The sequence below is a fragment of the Manacus vitellinus genome, unplaced genomic scaffold, assembly GCF_001715985.3.
Source record: "Manacus vitellinus isolate BGI_N305 unplaced genomic scaffold, ASM171598v3 scaffold_44_pilon, whole genome shotgun sequence".
Classification (NCBI taxonomy): Eukaryota; Metazoa; Chordata; class Aves; order Passeriformes; family Pipridae; genus Manacus; species Manacus vitellinus.
In genome coordinates this window covers 662,850-681,363 of record NW_021940565.1, presented here as the reverse complement: position 1 = coordinate 681,363, position 18,514 = coordinate 662,850, and the positions used below count along the sequence as shown (strand labels likewise).

Below are 18,514 nucleotides of genomic sequence, written 5' to 3'. Positions count from 1 at the left end.
CTTTCTCCAATAAGTAAGAGTTACATAGTGCTACTGGCAAGTACAAATAAATAAGTACTACGGTTGCAATGTGTTAATTAACTATCTACAAGAGTGAGATTTTACTTACTCATGTGCAATATACTCACAGAATAAAATTCTTGGGAAAAAACCCAGCTGAGGCTGTGAAATGCAAGATACCTTACCTGCTCTTCACCTTTAATAGCAATTATCAAGGCTGATTTATGTTTAGAGATTCATGTTTTTTCCTCATGGCTTACTCTCTCCCAGGAATGACATTTTTCACAGCTGAACTAAGGGAAAACTGCTCCCAGTTCTCACCAGCCAATGCCAAGGAAAGCCTCTTGCACAGGTTGGGAAGAGAAAGAAGAGCTCACTTGTATGTGGTTGCTGCCTCTTCCTTTTTTCTGGAAAGAGCTGGAATGATGCTCTTTATGCAACCACAGGTGTGGTGGAATAAAGTGGGGGAACTGGGCCAAACCTGGACTTGGGAAACCACTGCAACGAAGCCTTTTTCTCTGATTTTTAATACCTGCCCTTTCTTTTGCTTTCCTTAAATTTCAACATGGATAATTATAGCCAACAGCAGGCAGATGGTTGGTTCTTTTAGGAACTGCACCCTGAACAGGCATGAGGTAAGTTAGAGAAAAACCTGTTATTCGGTGCTTGTTGTGAAAATACGTAGCAAAGGAAATTCCAGAGGTGAGGTAAAACACAATCACCTAACAGTTCTAAACCAGCAGGAACCACTTACAGCCCTCTGCAAAAACTGCAGTGCACTGACCTGCATCCAGCAAACCCTAGGGCTGCCCAGTAAGTTTAAAAACACAGCCACAAAGCTTCCTGAGTGCAATGACAGCCATGGTTCTCTGGCATCCCATAACAGTCTCCCTGGTGTTTGGATACATCCTGGTGTTTGTTTGGAGGTGATTTTGCCGGAGGTATTTACACCCAAAGCCTGGGTTGCAGGACCTCCCCCCTCCGGCGGTGGTACCCATCTCTCCAGGCTGACGTGCCCTCTGACACAACTCGCAGCTCTCAATTAATTCCGTGTCTGGTTTCTCCTTACCTAGTTGGGCGGCCCCCTCTGCCGGGTACTCGGGGAACTGGCCCTCGGAGGGGACGCTGACCGTCCGGCGCAGGCAGCGCCCGCGGGAAGGATCCTGCGGCTCCGGCATCCCTTCCGTGGGCACCTGCGGAAAAACGATGCCAACAGCTGTCAGTGTGCCACCGGGCCACGCTGTTAACACGCCACCCTGATGAGGAACTTCATTTTCTGCTCACGTGGCAGTAATTCTCAGGCACGGTTTGGCGTTTCTGGACTTATGACAGAATTCCAGAGGCTCCCCAGGAAAGTGTGGCAGTGATGAGGAGCACATGGTGTACAGCACCCTGTACTCCACAGGTATCCAGTCACAACACAGCCCACCCATCCAAATAACAAGGCAGTCCTGCCTTTCGAGGCTGCTTTCCCAATGCCAAGCCCAGCCTTGCCTGCTTCCACACTGGGCAAGTCAGGCAGAGGCAGAAGGCTACATCCAAAACTTTGGGAAAACAAAACTTCCAAGAGCTGCCTGCTGGCCAGCGGTGCAGCACAGACAGGCCCCGGCTGCAGAAAGCCTCCTCCAAAGACACAGTCACAGAATAACCTGAGTTGGAAGGGACTCACAAGAATCATCAAGTCCAACTCTTAGCCCTGGCACAGGCCCATCCCCAAGAGTCACCTCATGCGCCTGAGAGGATCATCCAAATGTTCCTTGAGCTCTGTCAGCCTTGATGCTGTGACCACCGCCCTGGGGAGCCTGTTCAGTTCCCCACCACTCTCTGGGGGAAGAACCTTTTCCTACCAAGGTCCTTGTGGTTATGACCGTGGTTTTGCAGGTCTTTGCAAGGTCAGATAATAACAGATAATAACTGAGCTCAGTATTGGTGATTTACTGGATTTGCAATTGTTTTAACCTGGACAATTGTGCCACTGAGTTACTGCTGTAACCAGCCAGGTAATTGTGCTCCTCACCTGTATTTGTCACCACAACGTTGTTTGGAGATAAACTGTTTATCCCTAAAGCTCAACAGTCTGGTGTCTGTTACCATGTCTGGAACCTGTAGGCTGGCAGGGCCACCTTAAGCTCATATGTTCAACAGCTGGGAGAAACCTCAGGGATGAGGGAGATGTAGAATCCAGGGGCTGGATGGAGGCCCAAAACACCTCAGTACAACTGCAATACATGCACTACAGCGATTCCTTTTCACATAGACACATCACAGACCGCTTGCAGCTAAAGGAATAGAAACCCCCATCCCATTTCCTGTGCTGCTTATCCTTTCACATCGTCCACCATCTCTGAAAAAAACCAGTATTAATAGCAAACAAAAAGATATCATTCATTTGCATTGAAGGTTGTGAAAGATGCACGAGATACTGCACTATTTTAGGAACAGGCTGCACTACAATGGCCCTCACAAACCAGTTCTGGCATTTCCTGACTTCTAAGCACTTAGCATTCTCTTAAGGTCATTTTTTAACGCTATTTATTACCACGCTGGTCTATTTGTCATTTTTCAAAACAAGTTTCCCAAAGCCCTTGTGCTTATTCTGTTCAGACTATTGTCTTTGCTGGTAGATTTTTACAGCAGCTCCTTTGCTGCACGATCTCTGGGCAAAAACACATTAGGAAGTTAAACAGAGACTAATTTTGTTAGTTTATGCCACATTCCTTCAATCAAGTTCACATATTAGATTTTCAGTTCTCATCTGGAGGCTCCATTTAGCCTCATTCCCTTCTAAACTCTCTTCTGGTCCACTGCCTCTCCCAGTTTCCTTCAGAGCATTTTTGGGATGCTGCGAGCTCTGTTTCCACATCAGTTATTACCAGTACCTGCTGGATGCTTTTAAGGTGTGCTGTGATCCTCCTCTCTCAGTGAACTTGCTGCACCCTTCCCTAACTGCTTGCTCCAGACCAATACAGCTCCTGTGTGATGGATTTTTCCGCTATTGGATTTTTTTTCCACCAAGAAATGAACAGTCCCTTTTTTTTTTCCAAGCACACCTCTTCAGTACCTGTGTGTGCTTTCAGATATGGGTTGACAGGAACATTCTTTTAATCCACTGACACAAAAAAACCCACTACTACCACCCTGATGCCAGCAATGATATCCATGGGGACACGGTGGATGTGCTGACTTACTGCCACAGGGTAGCACAAAGACAGAGATTGAGCCTCTTAAGTCTGACTTAAAAATGCTTTGTTATTTTAGGTAAAGCTCCTCCAAAACCATAGTCTCAATCTATACTGACAAAAAACTAACTCCACGATTACAGGACCAGTATTTGTCACTTAGAGTGAGACCATCCTGCTTGTAAAGATACAGCTTTGTGAACATGCAAAATGAGCTGGATCAACAGCTCTGCATCTCTGGGGGCTGGACGTGTTTTAAACAGGTGTATAAACTGCTGGCTTGCCTGTGGTCAGGCAAACAGATTCATGGACTGGGAGGCACCAAAACACAAGAAGTGCACAAATGAATAGCACATAAAGACTAAGCCAGCCATCTGCAACCTTCCCAACACTCCTCTAGCCCCTGACAGTGCAGCAAATTCGGCAAAGGATCAAAGGGAAGGACACAGTCCTGCAGAGTCAGGACTCTAATGGTGATTCAGCCTTTTAGCAGGGTTTTTTTTTAACCCATCCAGCTTTGTTATCCTGTTCTTTGCTCACCAACCTGGGAATTGTCTGACCCTGAACTGACATGCTCAAGTTGCTGGTTCAGGGCTGGACTCTGAGCAGGGTAACTCTGGGACAAAAAGGTACATAAGGACAGTCCAAATACTGATTATTTTGCTAATCTTAACAATTTTCATCACAGGTTATGTTTCCCTCACAAATTCCACAATTTATCAACGATGGGTTCAGAGCTTGGACTGTAAGCCCTTGGACAGCATCCCAGCTCACCTGACACTGAACATGCTTTTTTAAGTATAAAAAGCCTGTATTGGGGATTTCTAGTAATTTGATGACAAGGAGATTTCAGAAGAAATAGGAGTAAGAGCTTTACAAGCACTTAATGCCTCTTAAAGGCAAGCTGAGATAGTCTCTTTAAAAAAAAAGTAGGGAAACGAGTTTCTTCATTGCAGATAACAATTTGCAAGATTTGAAAGAGTGGTTCAAGACAAAAACTTGAGAACTTGCAGACTTTTCTGAACTAATAGTCAGGAAGTTAGGAATCACATCAGCAAAACAGTTAAATAATTCATTTAAATTTTTACCTTCCTCCAGAAAGTCAGAAGCTGGCTAAAATTTTCACGTAGAAATCCACCTTAAAAACGTTGATAGCAAACATGTCTCTGGGCTTTTGGAAAATAAATGATTAAATTTGTTTGGGAATTGAAGCAAATCTTTTCTTATGACTGGGTTCGGGTTTGACAAACTCCTGTTTACAGGTAAAAGGTATTTGCTGCGAGGTCCCAACTTGACAAGTCCTTAGAGAATGGCAGTGGGCATTTCTGAAGAGCATCCCCTGGGGGCCCCACACATCAGTGTTTGCTCTTGCTGTTTTCCCTTGGGATCACTGCTGGCATACCACTACTGGTTGTCAGCCACAGGAGATGGAAGAGTAGGAAAATCCATCCCAGTCGTCCTGCTGCTGGCCCCTGTCACCACCAGTAAGCAGCAGATCATGTCACAGCCAATGTAGGTCTTTGTTGTCCTTTGCCCTTGATTAAAATCACCCCTAAATCCAAGAAGAAACACAAGGTTTGGGTGCAGGGAGGAAAAAGGAAGAGTCTAAAGCAGTGGAAAGTGTTGTTCATCTTCATTTCCAACCGAGCACACGACGACAACACCCTGCAGGACCCACAGCCAAGTTACTGACAAAGACTACCTAAAAAGCAGCCATTTGTCACATCCCTCATAGAAGTGCTGTGCACAGTGTTGTCTATCTGAAACAACTCTTCATGAACACTAACTCATCCCCAATCCCTGTTTAAATGGCACTGATTTTGCAGACACTTCTACTTGCCCTCACAGCTCCCTCCCCAAGTGGAACAGGTTTCAGACAGTATGAAAACATCTACACCTTCCTGACAGGGGGAAATCTTCCTTGTGTTAGAAATACCTGACTTGTACATGCATCAACCTTAGACCTGTTCTCCTTGTCTTGGAAGATGATGTTAAATATTAACCCACCAGGATGTGTTGTAGTAATTGCAGATCTCTTGTCATTCAGGACTCCTTATTTGCTAAATAGTGTCTCATGTTCCTACTGGGATTCATTTTCTTTGTTCTTACATTTTGGGCATTGATCTCTTCCTTTCATTAATAATTTTCATTCTTCAGTCTCACCTACAGTCATTTTATAAAGTTGACAAGGTGTCAAGTAATTAATATTTTCCTACGCTGCACAAGGTGATACCGCCAGACTATTTCTGTCTAAGTAATTACAGATATTTTTGGATCAAGCTGTACTTCAAAATGTCTCTGATTTCCAGCCTACTCTTGTTCTTGAACAGCATAAAATCTCTCTTGCACATACTCCATTCAAACTGCCTTGAAAAAAAATCCATAGCAGTGGGATACTATGAGAGAAGAGTTTTCTTTACTACATTGTTTCTTTCTGTACTGTTCTTTACTATTTCCTCTTAAAATACAGCATTATGAATTGCACAGATTTTTAGCAGCATTAACTGCAAGAAACCAAACTTAGCATTATACCTGAAACCATTAAGACCTCCTTCATTCACCTGTTTGCATTCTGCATCTGTTTTCCTACTTTCTGACTTGGACACACAGATTTGCAGAGTGATTTTACAAAGTACTATAAACTTTAAACATTTCTGTTCCCTTCCAGTTTCACTCTGGCCAAACTTCTTAGATTTTTATTCCATGAAGTAACAAAGCAGATGCACAGAGAATACAATGAGATGCTTCAGACTTTCACCTCTATGTCAGCCTTGCAGTGATGCACGTGCTCCCTCTGGGCTGCAAGGGCACCCTGCTCGTCACATCAACTCCTTCTTCCCAGTCGACTGATGGGCAGCATTCTGTCCCTCACATTGACTCCAAGATCCTCTTCAGCAGTCCAAAGATATCCTGACCAACTCAGTCTATCAGCAATTATCATGTTCAGAGCAGGAACCTCTCCAGCTCCTCTTGCCTATCACCTTGTTTTAACAAAACACCTCCTCCAGCATCACCTTTACAATAATTTTTCTCTAAAAACAATCTTCAATTCTCTTCTTTAAGTAACCTCCCTCTTCCTCATTCAGCTGGTCTGTTCCTTAGGCTCCCTGTACCTGTGGTCCCACCCAGGGGCTTTTTATGATTCCCCTCCTACATACTTTTCCATCATTATGCTCTTAACAAGCATCTCTCCCCACTGCTGCCTTAGGCCTTTGTGCACTCTCACTTCTAGATCACATTTCATGGAGCCTCTTTCAACTCTGAATGACTTGCCAAGAAAAATTTAACTGTGCTGCCTCCCCTTCCCTTCCTCATGAAAGCTGCAAAGGGATATTTCTACTGCAGAAAAACTAGAAGAAGGTGTAAATCCAGAGTATCAGGTCTGTGTCCCTCTCTTAACTAGCACTTGTATACACTGTGTGTTTCTGTAAGGGGCTGTCTGTACACTGCCCTGTGTACAGACTCACAAGCCAGACTGAACCAACCCTTCATTTTCCTACAGAGCACACCTGACTGCAAGGAGTTCCCTTTTTCCTTTCACTTCACAGTAGTTACAAATTACTTGAAAATCAGACTGGCAAATCTGACTCCAGCTACAAGCTCCTGAAACAAATCACATTATCAGCATGTGGAGCCACACCTGCACCAAAGGCATGTCTGCTTGGACCATCTGCATGCAGCATTTCCCAAAACAAGCTATTTCTCACTGTCACAGGGCAGGAAGCCTCCTTTGAGAGCACACTGCAAAGATTTTCACTACTGCCTGACTTCTTGGGGTTACTGCTGCACTTAGACCTCAGGCTCTCTGTAGCCTGATACTGAATTTCCTCAGCTTCTGACAAAAAGCAGAGTGGTATTTAAACATAGTATATAATGCCTTAACATACCAGTGCTATATCAAACTTCCCACATTTATTCCTCAGGATCTAAGCAAAAGACTCATCTTACTCCCAGCAAAATGCTTTTCACTGTCTGTGGCAGGAGAAATTAAGAACCCCTAAGTGCATGATTACCACCTCCAGTTAATTATTTGTGATAGGAGCCAGTGTTTTTCTCAATTACATTTCTTTAATGAGATGCATCCTTTTGGCCCAGCTGTGCCTGTACAGCACAGTTTTAGGAATGATTCTCACATCTCCTTAAGTTCCCTCAGTATATACTTTAATTCCTTAGGTGACAGTCCTGTCAGACTAGAAGAAGAATTACACAGTAAGCAAATATCATTAAATGGGCCTTCCATTTTCACTGCATTTGATCACCTCTCCCACACATTAGCATTGATGTTGTTCCCTTCCAATAAATCAAGTCCTCCTCTAAACCATTTCCTCCTACTCTCCCCATGAAAGGCAATATTTCATTGTAAAATAAATTGTAAATAACCCTGAGAACAGCTGAGTAATATTTAGTGCTACACCAAAAACAGGTCTCAGGCTTCAACAGAATCAAGAAGAAACACAAAAATTCAGGTCATCTCCAAATACAAGAAACTATGGTATTAGGCTAAAATTTACAGATATATAAAAAGCTTTCACTTTTTCCCTACCTTTGTGCCTGCAGTGATGTAAGGAGGCAGGTTTACATAGCTGTGGTGGCTTTAACCACCACTAAAAGCAGCAATAACATAGGAAGACGTAATGGCAGACAAAGACAGGCTGTAAAACTCCAGGAGGGCCTTTGCACACAGCTTGCTGACACCTCTTCCATGCACCCGGCATCTGGTAACTGAGCCCCACACCATCCACACAAAGGACAGCTCAGCTCCCCTTTTCATGGAATCATAGGACATTAAGGAGTTGGAGTGGGCCTTAAAGATGATCTAGTTCCAATCCCCCTGCCATGTTCAGGGACACCTCCCATCAGACCAGGTTGCTCAAGGCCTTATCCAACCTGGCTTTGAACACTGGCAGGGATGGGGTATCACCAACCTCCCCGGGCAACCTGTGCCAGGGCTCACCACCCACACAGTTAAAAATTTCTTCTTCAATTCCCTTTTTCTCCCTTGCACATATTTCAGTAGATTCATGAACGAACTAAGGGGGAGATGAAAAAAAAAGCTGTCTTTGAAAAAAGCCAGCGTGAGCTCCTCTCACCTCCTTCTCCCTGTTGAGCAGCACCAGCTGGCTGTCCGTCAGGATGCAGTACTTCCTCTCCCATGTTGTCATGTCAGTGTAGGGGGACTGGCCACAGGACAGTCTGTGTGTAGGTGGTCCTTTCACATCTGCAAACAGAAAACCACAGCGCCGGAGTCGTTAGCACGTGTCGTTAATCAGCTCCTCTGCTCTCGCTGTTCTGCAGCCAGAGGAGAACCAAAACTGCACTCTGCACTTGTTTCAGCATTTTAATGAGACAAAATGGGAATCCTGGGAGGCACCCATGTGGAACACTACCTAAGGTGCACTATGAATACTTATTTATCTAGAGCATGGCTTACAAAAATGGCAATACCCGAGATGAATATAAATGTCTTTGTCAAAGGCTGAAATATAATGAAAACAAAAGACCAAGAGCGTTTATGAAAACTTAATCTTCTCTCCATTCTCTTCTCAGAACTGTCGCTCAAAGGGGTACAGCCTTGCATGTACTCTAAATCTTAATAAAGTGGATTATTTGTGTCTAAGGATAGGGAGATATAGGAAGGAAGATGGGGATCAAGGAAGGCAGGCTTGAAGAATGGAAGGCAAAATTCAAGGGGATGGGCATTTAATTGAGAAGGGCTTACCAGCATCTTTTGGTGGGGAATCCACTCAATTAAGTTGTGTATTTTTATTTAGCCACTGCCACTACAGCAACAAAAACTATAACAAACAACCCGAAACGAACAAACAAACACAAACCCAAAAACCGCCAAGACACCAAACCAAAACATAATCCAACTTGTTTGGCTCCCAGTGATGATCTTTCACAGTTTATTTTAAAATCAATTTCCTGTAAGACTCAGGCTCGAGCTGCCTATGACACGGTGCCTCTCGCTGCTGACAAGTTTCCTCCAAGGCTGGGAAAGCAAAGCAGGGGAACAAGTGCAGCAGACAGACTTCACTGCCAAGCAGCTCTGCCCAAAAGCAGCAGAAGCCATGGAACAGGAAGGTACAACTGGGAGCAGAGAAAGCTGCCCTAGGAATTCAGGTGTGCAGCCAACTTACAGAATCTCTTCACAGGAGCCAAAATGCTGTATGAATGATAAGGTATGTGACATATCAACTTAGAGAACACTTTCAAGACATTTTGTACAATTGGTTTCAAGTCAGAGGGTGGGGAGGCCCTGGCATGGGTTGCCCAGAGAAGCTGTGGCTGCCCCATCCCTGGAAGTGTCCAAGACCAAGTTGGAGCACCCTGGTCTAGTGGAAGGTGTCCCTGTCCATGGCAGGAGGTTTTGAATGAGATGAGCTTTAAGGTCCCTTCCAACCAAAGCCTTTCTATAATTCTATGATTCATCTCTTTCTAAAGCTCTGAGTTTAACTCTTGGTTGCTTTGTGATATTAAGTTTCATTTTTATCTTGCCCTCTAGTTCTACACAATTCTGCTTGCACTGATCTAAAAATCAGCCATTCTCACTGTGGGGATTCCTGAAGTCCCTCCTGGAACACCTTTAAGGGGTCTAAAACAGACACTGCAAAAATCAAGGGGCTTCCTGCACAGGAGCCCAGGACCTCCTTTAGCTATTTCAGGAGCAAACTGAGCGTTCAAAACCGAAACATTTTGCAACATTACCTTCCTTTTCGCACACCTGCCAACGTGCACAGAGCTAAACGTGCTGCTTCTCGTATCGTCTCTCCAGCGTCACCACTAGAGGCCAGCGAATCCTCAAACACCCAGCACCTTCCAGGGAGCGCCAGCCCCAGTGCCAGCGCTAAACCCGGAGTAAGGAACCCCTCCAACTCACTTCACTCCTTGCAGACCCCGCGTGTGCCAAATCCCACCTCATCACTAATAAGAGATGCAACATCCCTTCGTGCTCTTCTCCCACAGTTTTGCCCCCAGATTGAAAGGAATGTGTCAGCTTCCAGAGCCAGGGAATTAACTTGGAATATGGCTTTCAGTGCCTTGTTCAACCTACTGTTGCACTAGGATTTTTGTGATCATTCAGAAAAATGCTTGAAACAGCCAACTTGATACCTTTAAGCAAGAAAAAGAAGAGGGCTCCTACTGCTCTGAATGATAAAAAACTGCACCTTTGCTCCCTTTATTTCAGGTGCAATAATTCAGGGAAGAAGCTGAGATGCAGAATCAGGCTCCACACTGTTACCTGCCCAACACAACTCGGTTTGCAGTTGTGATGAGCAATGCTGTGTCTCTCAAAATTGCCCAAACCTCTGTTTAGGTGTAAACACAATTAAGGGAAACCACCACAACCTCTGTGAAGCAAAAGTGCTTTTGTGTAAACTCCTGGAGCAACAGAGAGTCTCTCTCTCCCACAAGTTATATATTTGTCCATCTTACTGATGTGAACCCTCCAGAGAGATTTTTGGCACAACTACAATCTCACCTTTACGTGGTGTCGAACCAAAAACCAAACCAGATGCAGAATAAAACCACCTCTGCTCCTGCTTAGACCTTGGTTTCCCGAAGAGCCCTGCCTGGGCACAACAAATGTACGAGCAATGGGCTGGGAGAGGCAAGATCAGGGAGAAGGACAAAGCCATGGGCACAAGTGTGCAACAGAAATGGGAACATGAGAGCTCTGGGGATCTCGTCTCCTGGGTACTGAAAGCACATGATAAATCACCACGGGGAAAAAAAGGCTGAAGGCGTGCGTGCCCTGTCCTGCTCGTGTGGGTGGGCTGGCAGCGAGAGTGCCTCCAGCTGCTATGCTGAGCAATAACCAAGTAAACTCTATTTTGAGCTGCTGGTAGACTTTTTTACGGCAAAAAAAAAACACCCCTCCCTTCTGGACCATCAGCTCCAACGCAGAATCTACAGTCACGACTTGCCCAGCCCCAAAAGATTTTTGTGTTCTAATTTCTACTAACTAGAGGCCTTGGCAGGATACCATCCAACTGATCCATGGGCTGCACAAAGGAATTAAAGAACAGAACGACTTCTTCCACTGCAATAACAACTCCAGGACTGAACTGAGTCATCAGGCACCGCGGGCCAGCCACGGCTCTGTTGCCAAGTGGGTTGGCTACGTCAGAACAGCTTTCCACAGGCTGCTGGCAGACTGACATGCCATCCCAGTGTCTGGAGCTGTCAATCACCACTAGAGAACTCCACAGCATTAACATTTTGTGTTGGTATCGGTATCCTTTTGAACACATGTCGGGACACAGCCTCACCACCTCTGCAAGCCTGACCAAGTGCTCTCTTCAGCAAAGAGCAGTCGCGAGCTGGTTTTCTGATGTCTCAGGTCCTATAATTTCAGCCCTCTGCCCAAAGCTGGTGCTGCAAGCACACATTGCAAACCACACGGATGCTGGATGCGTGTTCCAAGAAAGCTCACTGCAACAAGGACGGCAGCGGAGCTTTGGTGCCTCAGTCCCACCTATTTGAATTATTTCTCAGCTCACCCTCCGGCATGGCTGATATCTTTGGAGCCTCTTGCAACAGCTGTGACTTCAAAATGTATTCTGAAGCACGTTACCAGTTTAGACAGCAGACTCTTTGGGACTTTGCACAGTATCACATTTACACTTGGTCGCCTCACAAACCCTGCTCTGCTTTCCGGGACTCTTCATCTTCAGTTTTCACTTTACATTCTTGGCCCCAGCTTTTCACGTGAATGTAATAAAACCCACCGACCTCTTCCACTAAGGCCCCACAAAACTAATTCAACACCACTATGGAAGTGAGTGGCAAAAAGTTCCACATGTAACTAGGAGCACTTCAACTTTTGAGAGAGACCACGAGTCAGGGCTGTCCTTTCTCACTGAGGGGCTACTACCTATCAGCTCATACAGCAAGGCTTGAGCTTTGGAGATGAGTGATCACTCACTGATGAATGCAGTTTTGGACAGGAGCTGGAGGAGAAATCAGGGAGGTGCATCTGAAAGCTCTGAGTTTGCAGATGTTACTGGGATGGGCTCAGGCAGCCACACACCTCAATAGGCAAGTTCTGGTGGCAGAAGATTTCTCTGGGGTCTGATGCAATCCTCTCCATTCTGCAGCATTACAATGAGGCATTCAAGTAAGCAGATCAGCCAGTCTACACACAGGATTAAAGGTCAGGCCTTATGTGCCTTCAGATGCTAATATCAGTTAAGTAACAGCTTGGAAAAAAATCCCCTTCTTGGTACCTCCCTACAGAACTGAGAGGAACGTCTGACACCGCTGAAGACTGGAAACCACGTTGTTGTTTTTCCTCGGGGCTCTGAAATGCCATTAGCCATGTTATAAATATCCACAAAGCTCCCTTTCTTTCATCTAGATGACAATATATACCTCATTATTTTTTAAGCACAGAACTTTTTTTTAAAAACGGGGGGGGGGAAGGGGTTGTGGAATAGAGGGACAGCGATGCCACAATCACACAACAACAGAAGTGTTGAGTGGTGCAGGGCGAGGGAACACGGAAAGCAGGAGCCAGTGCCAAGCCAATCCCCACAGACAGGGTAGGACATTTCATGACAACTGAGGGCACTTTAGGAGTATTTAGGGAGCAGTACAGTGCTATCAGATGGGAACACTTCTGAAACTTCCATTGCAAGCACGCAACAATTATTTTTCCTTAAAATTCCAAATGCAGAATCAGAAAATTATTTCCAAGAGATGACGGCCGTTCCAGTGTCATTTAGTCCCCAGCTGCTCTTTTACAACCTGAAGAGCTGCATATTCTCTCCTCAGAGCTAGTGAAAAGGACAGAATTACCAGAAATCAGGCCAACAAAACTACATTAAAGGTAAATTCATTCTTTCAGCCTCTTTGCCAAAAAGCACTCTACTTGCCATCAATAAAAACACAGAAATAACCCTTCATCCCAGTGATGACAACAGCACCCCTGGCACGTCTCAGAGCTTTTTTTTTTTGAACCACACTCTTCCTATGGTGAAATCAAGGGCTCACTGAAGTACTTGAATTTGAAGCCAAATTTTCCTCAACTTTATTAGGGTCCATATTCTGTTCCTAGTATTTCCAAGAAGGAGCTGCCAAGCAGCTGAGTAACTAACGGAGTGGCCAAGTTAGTATGACGGGAGGAATTTTTTTCCCCCGAGAGAGATTAGTAGGAGCCCTAACACCTTCTGACAACAGGTCTACTTACCCAATGTCAATGTTTCCATGGTGTTTTATGTACTCACCATAGAGACAGGACTCAGAGGGAAGTGTTTTAGGTGAGTGCTGTCATCTGAGAGCTTGTCAGAACCCCAACCTACCCAGCTGTGCATGACCATGCAGTCCAGTTCGAATAATCATCACTTTGAACCTTTATCAAGCAAGTTGAACAGAAGCTGAAACAAGCCTTACTATTGACACAAAGCTTCAAAGATAAATAGCAATTATGAGTCCTTTCACTAAACTTACACCACCTCTAAAAGCTCATAAAGGGATTCAAGGGAAAGATATGGTAGAAAGGGAAATAAACCACGTCTTGACATGTTTCCTTCCCCCAAACCTGCATCTGGTACCAAGGCAGGATTTCCACGAAAGAAGTCACTAATGAGAGAGAAAATAAACAGCAACAGCAGTTCTGTGACACACAGCTGTGTGTGCATGTGCAGCTATTTCAGACAGCTGCTGATGTTCAGATGAAGATCTGCGGGGTCTGGATGTAGAAGAGAAGAGAATTCAGGCGTTGGAGGAATCCTGGCCCAGCTGAAAGAGGGACAATCTCAACACTGACACAGAGCAGATGACAACAGAGGTCACCCACCGAGGGTCTGCTAGGAAAAGCACAATCAAGACAACTTCCACTTTTTCTCATGCCAGTATATATAGATTTTGTTTACATTTCTTATTTCTGAGACCAACCCCCAGCCATATGCAGTGGTCTCTGATCCGAGCAGGATCAGAGCAGTGCAGGCAGACACTACAGAAAACAGCTGTTCAAAGAAAAACCTATCGTGGTGCACAAATTCACTTGGAAGAGGAAAGGACATTCCTCCTCCAAGTTTGTCCAAACAAACACCACAATGCCCCAAACAGAACACACAAGGCTCATGACTAATGGTATAACACAAGGAAAATTCAGCACATACTGTGTGTGGCAACACAGAGACTCCCATGCTACAGAGAAAACACGATGCTCTCAAGGTTGATTAATTCTTCTTTGAATCACAGTGCACTCAGAGATATAACGAGCACACATTTGAAACAAAATGGCAAGATTAATGGTTCTGTTTCTAACCACAAAGTGGGCAGTGAGTGCAGGTTTCCTAGGAAGCTTCTCATAGCTACTGTGGGATATGGCAGTGCTCACTTGCCCCTCTAAATCACTCTGTGGCACAGCACCATTTCAGTGAAGAGTTACCTACATTTTCGTGGTCAGCAACAGATCTCTGTGGTGAAGCAGGTGGTATTTTGAGCGTAGAAAGCACGAGCAGATCCTCTGGGATGAGAGGCACGCTATTCATATAGGATGTTATTACAGAGGTAAGTATCTGGTGTGAATTCTTCCCGCTACATTTAATATCCACACTCAACAAAGTCCAGCACACAGGCAGTGACCAGCCCTCAGTTCAGCTGAATCCAGTTGCTCTCCCCCAGCAGCTGCATGCAATGATAACCAAATTCTCACATGGACATCTAATATCGTGGGTAGGAGGCACAGAAAGCTTAAGTCAAACCATCAGGTTTCAGAGATTCCCCAAAGCTCTCACGCCAACTGGTTACAGCCCAAACGCTACCTGGAAAATCCGTTCTGCACAGAATAAAGCCAGAGAAGATTTAAGAAGCTGGTAGAAGCCATGACCAGTGCCATGACTTTCTCAGATTCCAACGTATTTGGCATTGCAACACACATTCCTCACGAGATCTTTAATTTTTCTGGTACAGGCCAATCTTGCCAATCTAAGCTATTAACTTTCCACTGCTCTTTTATTGAGTGGCAGTGATCAGACACAGCCTCGAGACTGGTTTTCCACTCTTCCACTGAAGACTCTCATGAGCCACAGACAGATTAAGACAATAAAGTTCAGTCAGGTGCATTTTCGTGCCCTGTACCCTCAAAGAAATCTCACTGTGGCAATTTCTGTGCTTGCTGTGTGTGCTTCCATTTCCCTACAGTCTGCCAGCTCTGGGAGAAGGAATCTCTTAAAATTTAGAGCAGGGGAGTCTGAAGGTATCTGCTGTTCACTGCTTACGGGTAAGGCTTTGAGGATTTTCCCCTCCTCTGAATGAGGACTGTGCATCTCTTCTGCCAGCAGCTCAGGGCACAGCTTTTCCCCACCAGCTGCTGGAAAGCTTTGCCAAGATCTGTGATAGGATGGGAGAAGAGAGCCTCACTGCTCTGAATTTCTCACGTGCAGCAGTCTCACCTCAACACCAAGAAAGAAAAATGAACCTTTAAAGCTCAGTGAGCATCAACATTTTGTCCACTATCAGAGCTACCAGCCAGATTCTTAAATTTCCCACAGATTTTCTGCATTAAGGAAATATGTCAGGAGCAATTTTTACGTGGGAAGGAATAAGCCATCAGATGAGTGAATACCTAATAGCAGCCAAGGGCTGTCTCCTTTGCAACCAGCAGGAGACAAAACACAGAGTGCTACTGTTCAACAAACCTGGCATCTCCCAGCAGGATGAGCTCTTGCTGCCTCTCCTCTCCTTGCTGACATCATTCCCACCCCTTCACATCCTTCCCTAGGAGAGATGTGACTTGTTTGTACAGGAGCCGCCGGCAGCGAGCGAGGTACAGCCGGCTCACTCCCCCAGCTGAGCTCCCAGGCAGCTCTGCCAACTTCCCTTGGTCCCCAGTCAATACATCTGCCCTGTTCTTGCAACGTCACCACTGAGCCTATCTACAGCTCAGGAGTTTTCACACCAAGGTTGACACCACGGCAGAGATCAGCCAAGATGTCCCTGTAACACACACAGTTCCAAACCCAAACCTTCCCCAAGGCCTGCGCCAACACGTTTGCCACCCTCGGCCCCTGACATTCGCTGAAAGGGCTCAGTGTTCCCCGGTACCCAAATGCTCTGCAGAAGCTCGAGAGCACAAATTCATTTAGGTCACAGCCATGTGAGCAGTTTCGCCGGGATCCTGTTTTCAAAAGGAAAAACCGTGGAGTCATTCCAAAAGAGAAACCGCAAGTCTTAAAATCTTACGACTAGTTTAGCGAGCAGATGCTGAGCGTGCCAACACTCCCGAGCTTTCTTGCAAAGTCTGAAAAAAACGAGAGCTAAGGACCTAACAGGTGAAGCAAAAATTAGGCATAAAGCTCCAACTGGCCTGGTAGTTCTGACTGGAAAGCAGAAAGTTGCACCCGCTCGCTGTCGCGGTGCAGCTTCTTTGAGCAAAAGGTGTGGGAGCCCTTAATAGCAGTTTAAAGCTACCAATTAGCTTGAACACTGCTGAGCTCCTCTAAGCTTCTTAAGCGCTGCAGAGCCGATTGCTAAACTTCCAAAGGGTAACTGATCCTCACTTCCCTCAGAGACACGTCCCTGTCTCCATGGCCTGCACCCTGCCAGGTTCAGAGAGGCAGCGTGAGGGATGTGCCTGTCAGGAGACATCAGCACCTTCTCAAATGGATGGGTGCCAGCAGCTCCCAGTCGTGCAATCACCTGTGGCTCAACAAGTGGGACCAGCAATCACAGCCCAATCAAGGTGGGGACCTTACAGAGCAGGTAGGTGTGCTCTGTGCTCGGCCCAGCCCCCTGAGCGCCTGCAAACAAGTGGCTCATTGTGCAGCCTCATAAATCTCATGACATCACCACAGCAGAAGCTGCCATCCCTGCAAGAAAACAATTTGGTTCCCAGGATACCTAAGATTTCAAATAACCTGCAGTTGCTCGAAGCCATTGCTGTGACCCTTCCTACAATGCTAAGGAGGTTTGCCTTCCTTCTCATTCAGGTCTCGTTCCCTGCCCAGGACCACTCATCTTTGCTCCTGAATATTAAGTACATTTTCCTCTCACAGTTAAATTCCCACTTGGCCTACAAAACACTTTGGAATCTCAAAACAGAAATGGTTATTACAAACCTGTAGAGAGGATTATAAAAGATTACATGCCCCTATTACATAGCTGCCAAGTTCTGAGAAGACTCTCAAGTGACACTTCTCCCCAAAGCATGGAGAGGCTTTCATGAGAGGTTTAGAAAGCAGAAAGTGGAGAACAGCAGAAAACTTAATTATTTGTGGGAGAAAAAAAAAATCTGCAGTTTTTCTTCTTAATTTATGCATGGTCCTTTTCTTACCCCTCTGTACCCCTCCCCTGTTCTCTTCTCTGCTGTGCTTGCTCTCACCAACCCCTAATCTCCATCTCACAGCCTCTTCAACACCAGGCATCCAGACTGGGCTGTTCCCTCTTCATTCTTTATTTTTTGCAACAGTGAAGGAATAAGAAGAAAGGGAAAGCATCCTGAACTTAAAAAGGACCTTGGCCCAAGGCAGCTGTGCAAAAAAATAAATAGCAAAACAATTTAAAAGCAAACGCTGCTGGGTTTCCTGCACACATTTTGGGTGCACAAAAAAATGTACCGGTGTGCTTGGGGTCAAAGCTAAAGATGTGTGTGGCACAAGCAGTGCACAGATCTTTGGCAAAAGCACCAGCACCAAAGGTTCACAGACAGCTGTACCCCCACCCTTGCCAAGAAGGCATCAGCCAGCTGACATTTATTTGTTTCAGAAGAGCAAGACTCTTTTGCTTTCTCCTGCCAAGGAGGGAGGTAGGGGAAGGGAAAAGGTAGAGAAGCGTTTCTGTGGAGGCAACGAGCCACAAAAACAGACCAGGTGATGAGATGACTCTCTTTGTGTGTGGTGCAGTTTATGATGAGAAGGAATAAAGGAAAAACAAAGAATAATAAGCCCCACAAAGCTCTCACGTGGTGTTTCAAATGCTCGCTCATCACTGCCCGGCCTGTCACTACTGCACAATTTTAGTTATTTTCAGCCTGAAGCTTTCTGCACACCTGGGTATAGACATGGGCAACTGGGAGCTTCTTTTGGGTTTGGGGTTTTTTTGCCTCAAGAGACTTCTGGGAAAAGAGAACGTAGGAGTTGTGAGCACTGCTGATGTCTCATAGAGGGCAGCTGATTTCCCTTGTCAAAGGGAGAGTTCACAGGACACTAAAATCTACTACAACAATGTGCATTTTTTTGCATATTAACCAGGTCTTTCAGGCATATAGGCTAAAGTTAGTTTTCTTATTTTAACCATTTAAAACAAATGACTTAGTAAAGGACCACCTCAAGGGATTCAAATAAAATGTAAAAGAAGCCCTGCAGTACTCCCCATGACGTTTATTT

General features: G+C 45.4%; 1 protein-coding gene across 2 annotated transcripts in view; it reads right to left on the bottom strand.

Annotated features, from left to right (window-relative positions):
• Positions 1-18,514, bottom strand: part of RASAL2 (RAS protein activator like 2) — a 106,669-nt gene that overhangs the window by 74,076 nt on the left and 14,079 nt on the right. The window contains exons 2-3 of one of the 2 annotated variants that reach the window (XM_029962252.1): positions 8,270-8,397; positions 1,070-1,193 (exon numbers count right to left, since the gene is read on the bottom strand). In XM_029962252.1, the coding sequence (XP_029818112.1) occupies positions 1,070-1,193; positions 8,270-8,397 (252 nt within the window). Of the gene's footprint in view, positions 1-1,069; positions 1,194-8,269; positions 8,398-18,514 lie in introns of those variants that run through there. The other variant, XM_029962251.1, reaches the window with a different exon arrangement.